Source organism: Entelurus aequoreus, linkage group LG02 (genome assembly GCF_033978785.1).
Source record: "Entelurus aequoreus isolate RoL-2023_Sb linkage group LG02, RoL_Eaeq_v1.1, whole genome shotgun sequence".
Classification (NCBI taxonomy): Eukaryota; Metazoa; Chordata; class Actinopteri; order Syngnathiformes; family Syngnathidae; genus Entelurus; species Entelurus aequoreus.
This window is the reverse complement of record NC_084732.1, coordinates 85,194,580-85,206,496: the sequence shown is the minus strand read 5'-3', so window position 1 is coordinate 85,206,496 and position 11,917 is coordinate 85,194,580. Positions and strand designations below refer to the sequence as shown.

The 11,917-nt window shown below is 37.7% G+C and overlaps 1 protein-coding gene across 5 annotated transcripts in view; it reads left to right on the top strand.

Moving 5' to 3' along the window:
• Window positions 1-10,972, top strand: part of cbfa2t3 (CBFA2/RUNX1 partner transcriptional co-repressor 3) — a 168,013-nt gene extending 157,041 nt beyond the window's left edge. For 4 of the 5 annotated variants that reach the window (XM_062033692.1, XM_062033690.1, XM_062033693.1 and 1 more), the window contains 2 exons: window positions 1,135-1,325; window positions 6,618-10,972. In XM_062033692.1, coding sequence (XP_061889676.1) covers window positions 1,135-1,325; window positions 6,618-6,983 — 557 coding nt within the window. In that variant the 3' untranslated portion in view covers window positions 6,984-10,972. The remainder of the gene's footprint in view (window positions 1-1,134; window positions 1,326-6,617) is intronic. The other variant, XM_062033691.1, reaches the window with a different exon arrangement.
• Window positions 10,973-11,917: the final 945 nt, after the last annotated feature.

Genomic DNA, 11,917 nt, shown 5'->3' with positions numbered 1-11,917 from the left:
TTTTGAGGATCCATTCATTCATTACTCATCACAAAGGTGAAATTCGTGGTAAGATCACTTTAAATATTCACAAACAAATGAAGTTTGATTTGATTTGATGTCTCAAATTCAATCATCAAATTAATGCTGTTCAATTCATTGATTTAAAGCCAATTCAAAACTGCATTGCCGCTTAGGCATTATTTCAAAAAGTAGCTAAAAACACAATAACTAGACAAAAACTACAAAAATTAATGTTTTTTAGTCATTATGTTTTTAAATAAAAGGTTCGGCTATAATATAAACTTAAAAAGTACAGTGTTTTGTATAAATAATGCCGTAAATCCGTCACAATGACAGGGTTTCAAGCAATGCTAAATTGGCAATTAGCTCTATGGGCTTTTGAATGGACACGGCCTTGATGCTGCTAAACCGAAGTAAAACTATAACAAAGGACATGTTGACTCGCCGCAGGGACAAAGTATGATTTCAAAAGTGTGAAACTCTGCACCCTGGCCAAAAGTGTTGAGTTTTCGTGTGGACAAGAGGCCAAAACGCATAGAAAAGTTGGCCTAAATACTTTACATCCTAATTCATCCCAAGTGTGTTGAGATCAGGACTTTTTGTAAACTAAGCGGGTTTTTCCCACAATAGGTTTCTGTAACCACGATCTCGAAAGGGCGTACCCCAAACCAGCCCAGCGTCAATAAATTGAATATGTTTTAAAACTGTACCAGCTTGCTGTAAAACAAAAAATGCCTCCTTGGCGAAATCCTAGAAAAATACTACATTTTTGGAACACGTGAGTACAGACAAGCATCCTCAACACTTTGGAGTTTGTCCAGGTTGCTCAGTGCCTCGGATTTGCGACTGAAGCATCCAGGTGACAGCAGGACAATCAGGCAGGAAAGGGAATCCCATGATGGCGAGGTGAACCACCAAGCTGGTGACAAAACTTGGGAGGCATCTGCTGTTCTCCTGCTCCAGATTGCGTTGGAACTCACCGCCGGAGTCTGGCGGCTTCCCGTTTCTTGGCATAAACTTTTAAATCTTGGATGGCGTGCATCTGCTCGCCGAGATACGACAAAAAAGCAGCTTAACGAGCTTCAATAAGCGATGACAGAACTAAGGTCTCCCTCCCTTTCCGCCCCTCAGAAGAAGCCGTGAATGAAGTGAAGCGACAGGCCATGTCGGAGCTGCAGAAGGCCGTGTCAGACGCCGAGAGGAAAGCTCATGAGATGATTTCGGCGGAACGCTCGAAGATGGAGAGGGCGCTGGCCGAGGCCAAGAGGCAAGCCTCTGAGGACGCGCTAACTGTCATCAACCAACAGGAGGACTCCAGTGAAGTGAGTATCACAGACAACCACACCTTTTCTTTGCTGTTTTCCACAATTTCTATTCAAATATCCTCATTTTTGATCTGCCTGATTAGCTAAGAATTGTGGTGTAGATCTGTCGCTATATGCATCCTATGACAGCCATGTTTTTGTTTACGTTTGCGGGCTGTATCCGAGTGTACTTCCTAGTTTTCTTATTCCTTCCTATACTTTATTCAACCAGGTAAAAACTCATTGAGATTAACATAAAATCATGTGTCAGTTTAAAATAATGTATAAAATGTTTGCAGTAACAAGTACAACGCCCAATAGAAACAGTTTCTCGATTCTTTAAAATGGCCTAAAATTCCCCCAAAGGGATCAGCTCAGGTAACTTGACGTCTGGTTGCGGACTATCAATCAATATCCTGTGTGGAACTAGGTAAAAAGTCATTGAGATTAAAGGCCTACTGAAATTAAATGTGTTTATTTAAACTGGGATAGCAGGTCCATTCTATGTGTCATACTTGATCATTTCGCGATATTGCCGTATTTTTGCTGAAAGGATTTAGTAGAGAACATCGACGATAAAGTTCGCAACTTTTGGTCGCTGATAAAAAAAAGCCTTGCCTATACCGGAAGTAGCGTGACGTCACAGGTTGAAGGGCTCCTTGCATTTCCCCATTGTTTACACCAGCAGCGAGAGCGATTCGGACCGAGAAAGCGACGATTACCCCATTAATTTGAGCGAGGATGAAAGATTTGTGGATGAGGAACATGAGAGTGAAGGACTAGAGTGCAGTGCAGGACGTATCTTTTTTCGCTCTGACCGTAACTTAGGTAAAAGGGCTCATTGGATTCCATTCCACACTCTCCTTTTTCTATTGTGGATCACGGATTTGTATTTTAAACCCCCTCGGATACTATATCCTCTTGAAAATGAGAGTCGAGAACGCGAAATGGACATTCACAGTGACTTTTATCTCCACGACAATACATCGGTGAAGCACTTTAGCTACGGAGCTAACGTGATAGCATCGTGCTTAAATGCAGATAGAAACAAAAGAAATAAACCCCTGACTGGAAGGATAGACAGAAGATCAACAATACTACTATCAGGAGACACCGAACCAAACACTGGACCTGGAACCACACGGTTAATGCTGTGCCGCCTGTCGAAGCCTAGCAATGCTGTTGCTAATGACGCCATTGAAGCTAACTTAGCTACGGGACCTCGTCAGAGCTATGATAAAAACATTAGCGCTCCACCTGCGCCAGCCCTCATCTGCTCATCAACACCTGTGCTCACCTGCGTTCCAGCGATCGACGGCGCGACGAAGGACTTCACCACGATCATCGATGCGGTCGGCGGCTAGCGTCGGATAGCGCGTCTGCTATCCAACTCAAAGTCCTCCTGGTTGTGTTGCTGCAGCCAGCCGCTAATACACCGATCCCACCTACAGCTTTCTTCTTTGCAGTCTTCATTGTTCATTAAACAAATTGCAAAAGATTCACCAACACAGATGTCCAGAATACTGTGGAATTTTGCGATGAAAACCGAGCTTTTTGTATTGGATACAATGTGTCCCAATACTTCCGCTTCAACCATCAACGTCACGCGCAAACGTCATCATACATAGACGTTTTCAACCGGAAGTTTCCCGGGAAATTTAAAATTGCACTTTATAAGTTAACCCGGCCGTATTGGCATGTGTTGCAATGTTAAGATTTCATCATTGATATATAAACTATCAGACTGCGTGGTCGGTAGTAGTGGGTTTCAGTAGGCCTTTAAAATTGTATTACATTTTTAATGAATGTTAATCAATTTGATAAAATAGAGCGACTGCCACCTATGTAATAATATTTAGGATAGACATTTACAAATTAATGGAGAAGACAAATACAATACTAAACACAGGAAAACCAAAAATTAATACAGGCAACAGTATCAATAATACGAAATAAAAATATCATTAATAGCTGTTTTTGTTTTTAAAACCAAAAAATATGTTTTTTTTTGTTATTATAATTATTTTGTAATCGATTCTCGAAAAGTATAAGTACAAGTTTCAGTAGGCCTTTAAAATCTATTTTCCAAGAGTGATCTGGCAGCAAAACAAAGTTACAGAAATACATCTCGGAACAACAAAAACAGCAACAATCACACACCACAAATAAAAAAATTAATGACTGACATATATTAACATAAAAACATGTGATAGGTCAAAACAATGAATAAAATGTTTCAGTAACAAGTACAACGCCCAATAGAAAAACAGTTTCTCGATTTTTTAAAATGGCCTAAAATTCCCCCAAAGTGATCAGCTCAGGTAACCTGACGTCTGGTTGCAGTCTATCAATCAATATCCTTAATTGAACCAGGTAAAAACTCATTGAGATTAACATAAAAACATGTGATAGGTTAAAACAATGTATAAAATGTTTACAGTAACAAGTACAACGCCCAATAGAAACAGTTTCTCGATTCTTTAAAATGGCCTAAAATTCCCGCAAAGGGATCAGCTCAGGTAACTTGACGTCTGGTTGTAGACTATCAATCCATATCCTTTATGGAACCAGGTAAAAACTCATTGAGATTAAAATCTCTTTTCCAAGAGTGACCTGGCCAAGAGGGCAGCAAAAACAAAGTTAGACAAATACATATAAGAACAACAAAAACAGCAGCAGTCAAACATCACAATTACAATTAATTATTGATATATATTGACATAATATTTGGCTCAGAATGGCCAAAGGTATAGATGTGTGTCCAAGTTAGAGGAAACGGCAGGCTGTCTTCTTCTAATGGATTTTTTACAATCTTTGCAAGCTGGGTTACGTTTGCTGTGGTCTGGAACAACACGGCACACAAACTACTATCAGAAATGCAGCCAATATTACATACAGATAATGTGTCACGAGACATGCAAATATAAATTAAATACACATAGGACATAAGTAAAGGAAATTAAATGATCTCAAATATACCTACAAATGAGACATTATGACGCAATATGTACATAGAGCTAGCCTAAATAGCATTTTAGCACCGATTAGCTTGCAGTCATGAATTGACCAAATATGCCTGATAAGCGCTCCGGCGAATCAATAAAATCAACAAAGCTCACCTTTTGTGCATTCACGCACAGCATAAAACGTTTGGTGGACAAAACGAGACCAAGAAGGAAATTAGTAAACCTGCTCAGTGGCCTTGTGGTTAGAGTGTCCGCCCTGAGATCGGTAAGTCGTGAGTTCAAACCCCGGCCGAGTCATACCAAAGACTATGAAAATGGGACCCATTACCTCCCTGCTTGGCACTCAGCATCAAGGGTTGGAATTGGGGGTCAAAACACCAAAATTATTCCCGAGTGCGGCCACCACTGCTGCTCACTACTCCCCTCACCTCCCAGGGGGTGAACAAGGGGATGGGTCGAACGCAGAGGATAATTTCACCACACCTAGTGTGTGTGTGTGACTATCAGTGGTACTTTAACTTTAAATATGCCTGATAAGCACTCCGGCGAATCTATAAAATCAACAAAGCGCACCTTTTGTGCATTCACAGCATAAAACGTTTGGTGGACAAAATGAGACGAAAAAGGAAATGAGTAGGACAAAACAGTGCTTCCCAAATACTCTCATAACTGAAGCATGTTTAATATAAACAGTGGGATTTCTAACAATTAAGAAGGTGTGTGTCATGTTTGTCCTCCAACACAAACCATAGTAAAACAAAACAAACAAAAAATGTTCACCTTTTTTCATTTTCACACATCTTTGAAAACGCTCCAGGGAGCCACTAGGGCGGCGCTAATCAGACTTAAGGCGTAATGATGCAATATGTTCATACAGCTAGCCTAAATAGCATGTTAGCATCGATTAGCTTGCAGTCCTGGATTGACCAAATATAAAAAAGAAATGTTTTTTATTAAAAAAGCCTGCTCAGTGGCCTTGTGGTTAGAGTGTCCGCTCTGAGATTGGTAGGTCCTGAGTTCAAACCCCGGCCGAGTCATACCAAAGACTATAAAAATGGGAGCCATTACCTCCCTGCTTGGCACTCAGCATCAAGGGTTGGAATTGGGGGTTAAAACACCAAAATGATTCCCGAGCACGGCCACCGCTGCTGCTCACTGCTCTCCTCACTTCCCAGGGGGTGGAACAAGGGGATGGGTCAAACGCAGAGGATAATTTCACCACACCTAGTGTGTGTGTGACTATCAGTGGTACTTTAACTTTAAATATACCTGATAAGCACTCCGGCGAATCAATAAAATCAACAAAGCTCAACAAGCAATCACGCACAGCATAAAACGTTTGGTGGACAAAATGAGACAAAGAAGGAAATGAGTAGGACAAAACAGTGCTTGCCAAATACTCTCATCACTGAAGCATGTTTAGTATAAACAGTGGGATTTCTAACAATTAAGAAGGTGTGTGTCATGTTTGTCCTCCAACACAAACCATAGTAAAACAAAACAAAAAAAAAATTTCACCTTTTTTCATTTTCACACATCTTTGAAAACGCTCCAGGGAGCCACTAGGGCGGCGCTAATCAGACTTAAGGCGTAATGATGCAATATGTTCATACAGCGAGCCTAAATAGCATGTTAGCATCGATTAACTTGCAGTCCTGGATTGACCAAATGTAAAATATTTTTTTTAAAAGTGGTACTTTAACTTTAAATATGCCTGATAAGCACTCCGGCGAATCAATAAAATCAACAAAGCGCACAGCATAAAACGTTTGGTGGACAAAATGAGACGAAGAAGGAAATGAGTAGGACTAAACAGTGCTTGCCAAATACTCTCATTAGTGAAGCATGTTTAATATCAACAGTGGGATTTTTAACAATTAATAAGGTGTGTGTCATGTTTGTCCGCCAACAGAAACCATAGTAAAACCAAAAATAGATGTTTTTTTCATCTTTTTCTATTTTCACACATCTTTGAAAAAGCCTTAGGGAGCCACTAGGGCGGCTTTAGAGGCGCGGGTTGCCGACCTGCGCCTTAAGTGAACGTAACAAAGTAAATGTAGCGCGTTACTACCCACTTGTGGCTACATGCAACTGACAGCTCTTAGCGTTTGGCGAGCTGCACCACCTTGCCGCCGCCATCGCAGGAAACCAATCCAGTTGTTTGTGTAATAAAGTCGGACGGACACCAGATGGCCGGGGGGCCGGGTGCCAGACTGAGGCCATTCCAGAGCAGATGACCACCACCTGCCGGAGCAGACTTGGGACGGTTTTAGGAGGGAAACCAAACATGTGTCATGAACCAAAAAGAGACTTATTTTTTATCGTCTTCCCACTGTCTCACCAGAGCTGCTGGAACTGCGGGAGGAAAGCCAGCGAAACGTGCAGCGGCTGCAACACGGCCCGCTACTGCGGCTCCTTCTGCCAACACAAAGACTGGGAGAGGCACCACCACGTCTGCGGTCAGGGCCTGCAGGGTATGCCGGGGGCCAGCGGCGTCCCCCTCGGCACCTCGTCCTCATCCGGCGGGGCGCCACCGACTCACTCGGAGGGCACCGCCCCGGGTCCGCTCTCGCTGGCGGCGGGCCAGATGGCGGCCTCCGGCGGCGGCGGCGGGAGCATGTCGGCCAGCCCCAAGGAGAGCAGTTCAAGCAGTGCCTCGCGCTCCACCACCCCGGCCACACCCGCCCTGCTGGACGCCACGTCTCGCTGACCCCCCCTCGACCGCCCTCCACGCAAAACCAAACTGAGGAATCTTCGTCGCACATTGGCCCCTTTTCCTCCTTTCCTCCATTTTTTTCTGAAAAACCGGTTACCCCTGGCTACCACCCCCCGTTCCCCCCGTTTGAGTGTCGTCGTGTAAAGTGATAAGTGACATGTTTGCTGAGAACTCGACTAAAACGAAAGCACGGTCAATTAAGATAAGAGCTGTGGCGAGGCATCATCCTCCACGGGGGTAAGACAGGACCAATTAGCACTTCAAGTCCCTTTTAATTACGCACCAGTGATAACAGTACTTAAATCCGTCACCAGGAAAGGGTCTCCGAATAGGGTGAAAACCTGCGATGCAATTACCTCCTCACGAAACTCAACTTAGTAGTTACGAAGCATCTCTTCTATTTTTCTGGCTTTAAAAGGGGGGGAGAAAAAAACAAAAACAAAGACAAGTCCAAATAGTCTAAAACAAGAGAACGTTTTAAACTGCTAACTACCTTGCTAGCGAGCCAAGAAAAAAAAAAAAAATCTACGCCGGACTCACCTCTCTGAACCCAAATGAATTCAAAGATGAAGAACACACACAAAAAAAAAACCTTTGTATTACACTGCCAAAGTAAGTGATTAGGAGAAGCACTCATAACCAAACGCAAAGCAACATCACCTCCTCAGCAGATAAGGCAGGCCGAGCGAGAGCGAGCGAGCGAGAGAGAGAGAGAGAGTGCAGCCGCCTTCTTCTGCACCGTGGACGAGACTTCAGCGAACCCTCCAGCGATGACTATTGAACTATGGACGCCGCTGCGAAACGGACCGAGGCCTCACCACAATAAGAGTTGGGTGAGCGGAACAGGAAGGGGAAATCTACACGGACTCAGCCGAGATAAAAGTCGCTTCAATGTAGCTACCAAAACCCTGTGTTACGTGTCGGACTTAAAGGAATCCAGCAGGGGTCAGCGTCTCTTTCGGTCAGTAAAACTGTCCTTTTGATGAATGGGAATTGGAAAAAAAACCAATAACAAAAATAATTGATTTACTTGATTTTTTTATTTTATTTTGAAATACAAAAAAAGTATTGAAAAACAAAGGTTTTGTTTTTTTTTGCATCAAAAAGCAATAATTTGGATTAATCATGATTGCATGGTTTCAATGAATTTACAAAATAGCCCAATATTTGGATACAAATGCAATTTATTTTTAGAATGGGAATTGAAAAAATTTTTTAAAAAATTAATGATTTACTTGATTTTTTATTTTATTTTGAAATACAAAAAAAGTACTGAAAAAAAAAGGTTTTGGGGTTTTTTTGCATCAAAAAGCAATAATTTGGATTAAACATGATTGCATGGTTTCAAATAATTTACAAAATAGCCCAATATTTGGATACAAATGCAATTTATTTTCAGAATGGGAATTGGAAAAAAAAAAAAAAATTATTGATTTACTTGATTTTTGTTTTATTTTGAAATACAAAAAAAGTATTGAAAAACAAAGGTTTTGTTTTTTTTTGCATCAAAAAGCAATAATTTGGATTAATCATGATTGCATGGTTTCAATTAATTTACAAAATAGCCCAATATTTGGATACAAATGCAATTTATTTTTAGAATGGGAATTGGAAAAAAAACAACAACAACAAAAATAATTGATTTACTTGATTTTTTTATTTTATTTTGAAATACAAAAAAAGTATTGAAAAACAAAGGTTTTGTTTTTTTTGCCTCAAAAAGCAATAATTTGGATTAATCATGATTGCATGGTTTCAATTAATTTACAAAATATCCCAATATTTGGATACAAATGCAATTTATTTTTAGAATGGGAATTGGAAAGAAAAAAAAATTATAAATTATTGATTTACTTGATTTTTGTTTTATTTTGAAATACAAAAAAAGGATTGAAAAACAAAGGTTTTGGGTTTTTTTGCATCAAAAAGCAATAATTTGAATTAATCATGATTGCATGGTTTCAATTAATTTACAAAATAGCCCAATATTTGGATACAAATGCAATTTATTTTTAGAATGGGAATCGGAAAAAAAAAAAATAATAAATAAAATAATTGATTTACTTGATTTTTTATTTTATTTTGAAATACAAAAAAAGTATTGAAAAACAAAGGTTTTGTTTTTTTTTTGCATCAAAAAGCAATAATTTGGATTAATCATGATTGCATGGTTTCAATTAATTTACAAAATAGCCCAATATTTGGATACAAATGCAATTTATTTTTAGAATGGGAATTGCAAAAAAAAAAATGGTTTACTTTAATTTGAATTTGAAATACAAAAAAATAATAATTGAAAAACACAGCAGGGGTTTTTTTCCACGATAAAAAGGAATATCTATACCTAGATATTATAATTCATATAGCAAAAAACAAAAGTCAGCGAAAATGAAAAAATGGACCAAAACCAGATTTGTTTTTTAGTGCTGTCAAAATGAAACAAATTTAAATCAGATTAATCACACTTTAGAATTGGAATTACTCGTGATTAATCACAGATTTTTGGTCGCTTGTATAGTTGAAATGAATTGACAAAATAGCCCAATATTTGGATACAAATGCAAGTTATTTTCAGAATGGGAATTGTAAAACAAAAACTGGTTAACATTCATTTTAATTTGAAATACAAAAAAAATAAAAATATAGAATTTTTCATGTCAAAAGCAATAACTATTTCTAGGTATTACAATTCATATAGAAAAAACAAAAATGAGCAATCAGCAGAGAAACATTTTTTTTAGTGCTGTCAAATTATGATAATTTTTTTTCAAAATCAGATTAATCACACTTTAGAATTAGAATTACTCCTGATTAATCACAGATTATTACTTACACTTTGATTTAGATTTAGACAAACTTTATTGAGCCACAAGGGATGTTGTTTCATACAGTAGCTCGGAAAGGATGGAAAAGTTAAGGATGGAAAGGATAATGCACACGCGGGCACAAAAAGAGGGCGAAAACGAAAGGTAAAACACTTACATAGTTTAAATTATTATCCAAAAGAGTCCAATATTTGGACACAAATGCAATTTTACTGTCAGAATGGGAATTGATAAAAAAAAAACAAAAAAAAAAACACCTTAATTTAAATAATTACCTTAATTTTATTTTGAACTACAAAAAAACACATTTTGAAAACATGGGGTTTTTTTGCGTCAAAAAGCATACATAACTAGATCTACATTTTATATCTGACACAACAAAAATAAAAATCATTAATCAGCAGAAACTAAAAAAAAATTGAAAAAAAAATCAGATTTGTTTTAGTGCTGTCGAAAAAATAAAATAAAAAATCTGATTAATCATACTTTAGAATTGGAATTGCTCCTGATTAATCACAGATTATTAGTCGCTTGTATAGTTGAAATTATTTTACAAAAGGGTTCAATATTTGGACATAAATGCAATTTTACTGTCAGAATGGGAAATGATAAAAACAACAAAAAAACAACTAGTTTACCTTAATTTTACTTTGAACTACAGAAAAAAAGACATTTTAAAAACATAGGGTTTTTTTGCGTCAAAAAGCATACATAACTAGATCTACATTGTATATCTGATACAACACAAATAAAAATCACTAATCAGCAGAAACTAAAAAAAATGGAGAAAGAAAATCTGATTTTTTTTAGTGCTGTCGAAAAGAAAAGAAAAAAATCAGATTAATCACACTTTAGAATTGGAATTGCTCCTGATTAATCACAGATTATTAGTCGCTTGTATAGTTGAAATTATTTTACAAAAGAGTCCAATATTTGGACATAAATACAATTGTATTGTCAGAATGGGAATTGATAAAAACAACTAAAAACAAATAGTTTACCATAATTTATTTTAACTTAAAAAAAAAAAGACATTCTGAACACAGTTTTATTTTCACGTCAGAAAGCAATAACTATATATGATACAACAAAAATAAAAATCACCAATCAGCAGAAACAAAAAAAAATGTTTTTTGTGCTGTCAAATTATAAGTTTTTTTTTTAAAAATCAGATAAATCTGTTACGGTCCATCTTTGTTTAGTTTTTAGTTCACTTTCTCTCTTGTGCTTTTATTTTGTTTCCACTTCCTGTTGTGTCTGTGTTGCTCCTTCACACTGCTGCTTGGCGCCGTCTTCATCACCTGGGGGTGATTAGTAATTATGTTGTTCACCTGCTGCTAATCATCACCCCGGCACTATTCAAGCCAGTCAAATGTATCCGACATGGTGGGATCATCCTGTCAGGTCTGCTCTTTGTCGCCAGGTTCGTGTTTACAGCAGGCAGGTAAACAGATTTGTATAGTTCAAAAGTCCAAAATACAAAGTAGAGTGCAGTGGGGTAAATGCACAGAAAAACACAGGGATGCTGTGGATGGATAACAAGCAGCAGTGTGAAGCGGAAACAGAACAGGAAGTGGAAACAAAATAAGAGCACAAGAAAGGAAGTGAACCAGAAACACAGACAAAAATAAAAACTAAACAAAGAATGGCCTGGCCATTTGAATTTGAATTAATTGTGATTAATCAAAGATTCTTACTTGCTCGCATATTTTCATTTCATTTATAAAAGAGCCCAATATTTGGACACAAATGCAATTTTATTGTTAGAATGAGGGAAAAAAAACAACTGGTTTATTTCAATTTTATTTTGAAAAAATTAATTTTTCTTTTTTGTGGGGTGGTGGGGGCTTCGCGTCAAAAAGCAATAACTAGATCTAGATTTTATATTTCATATGGCAAAAATAAAAAATCACAAATAAGTGATATAAGTAATTTTTTTTAACTTCTGTCAAATTATACATTTTTAAAAATGGGATTAATCACACTTTTGAATTGGGATTAATCACGATTAATCACAGATTATGACTTGCTTGCATTATTTAGGGTAATTTAGAAAAGAGCCAAATATTTGGACACAAATGCAATTTACTGTCAGAATGTCAT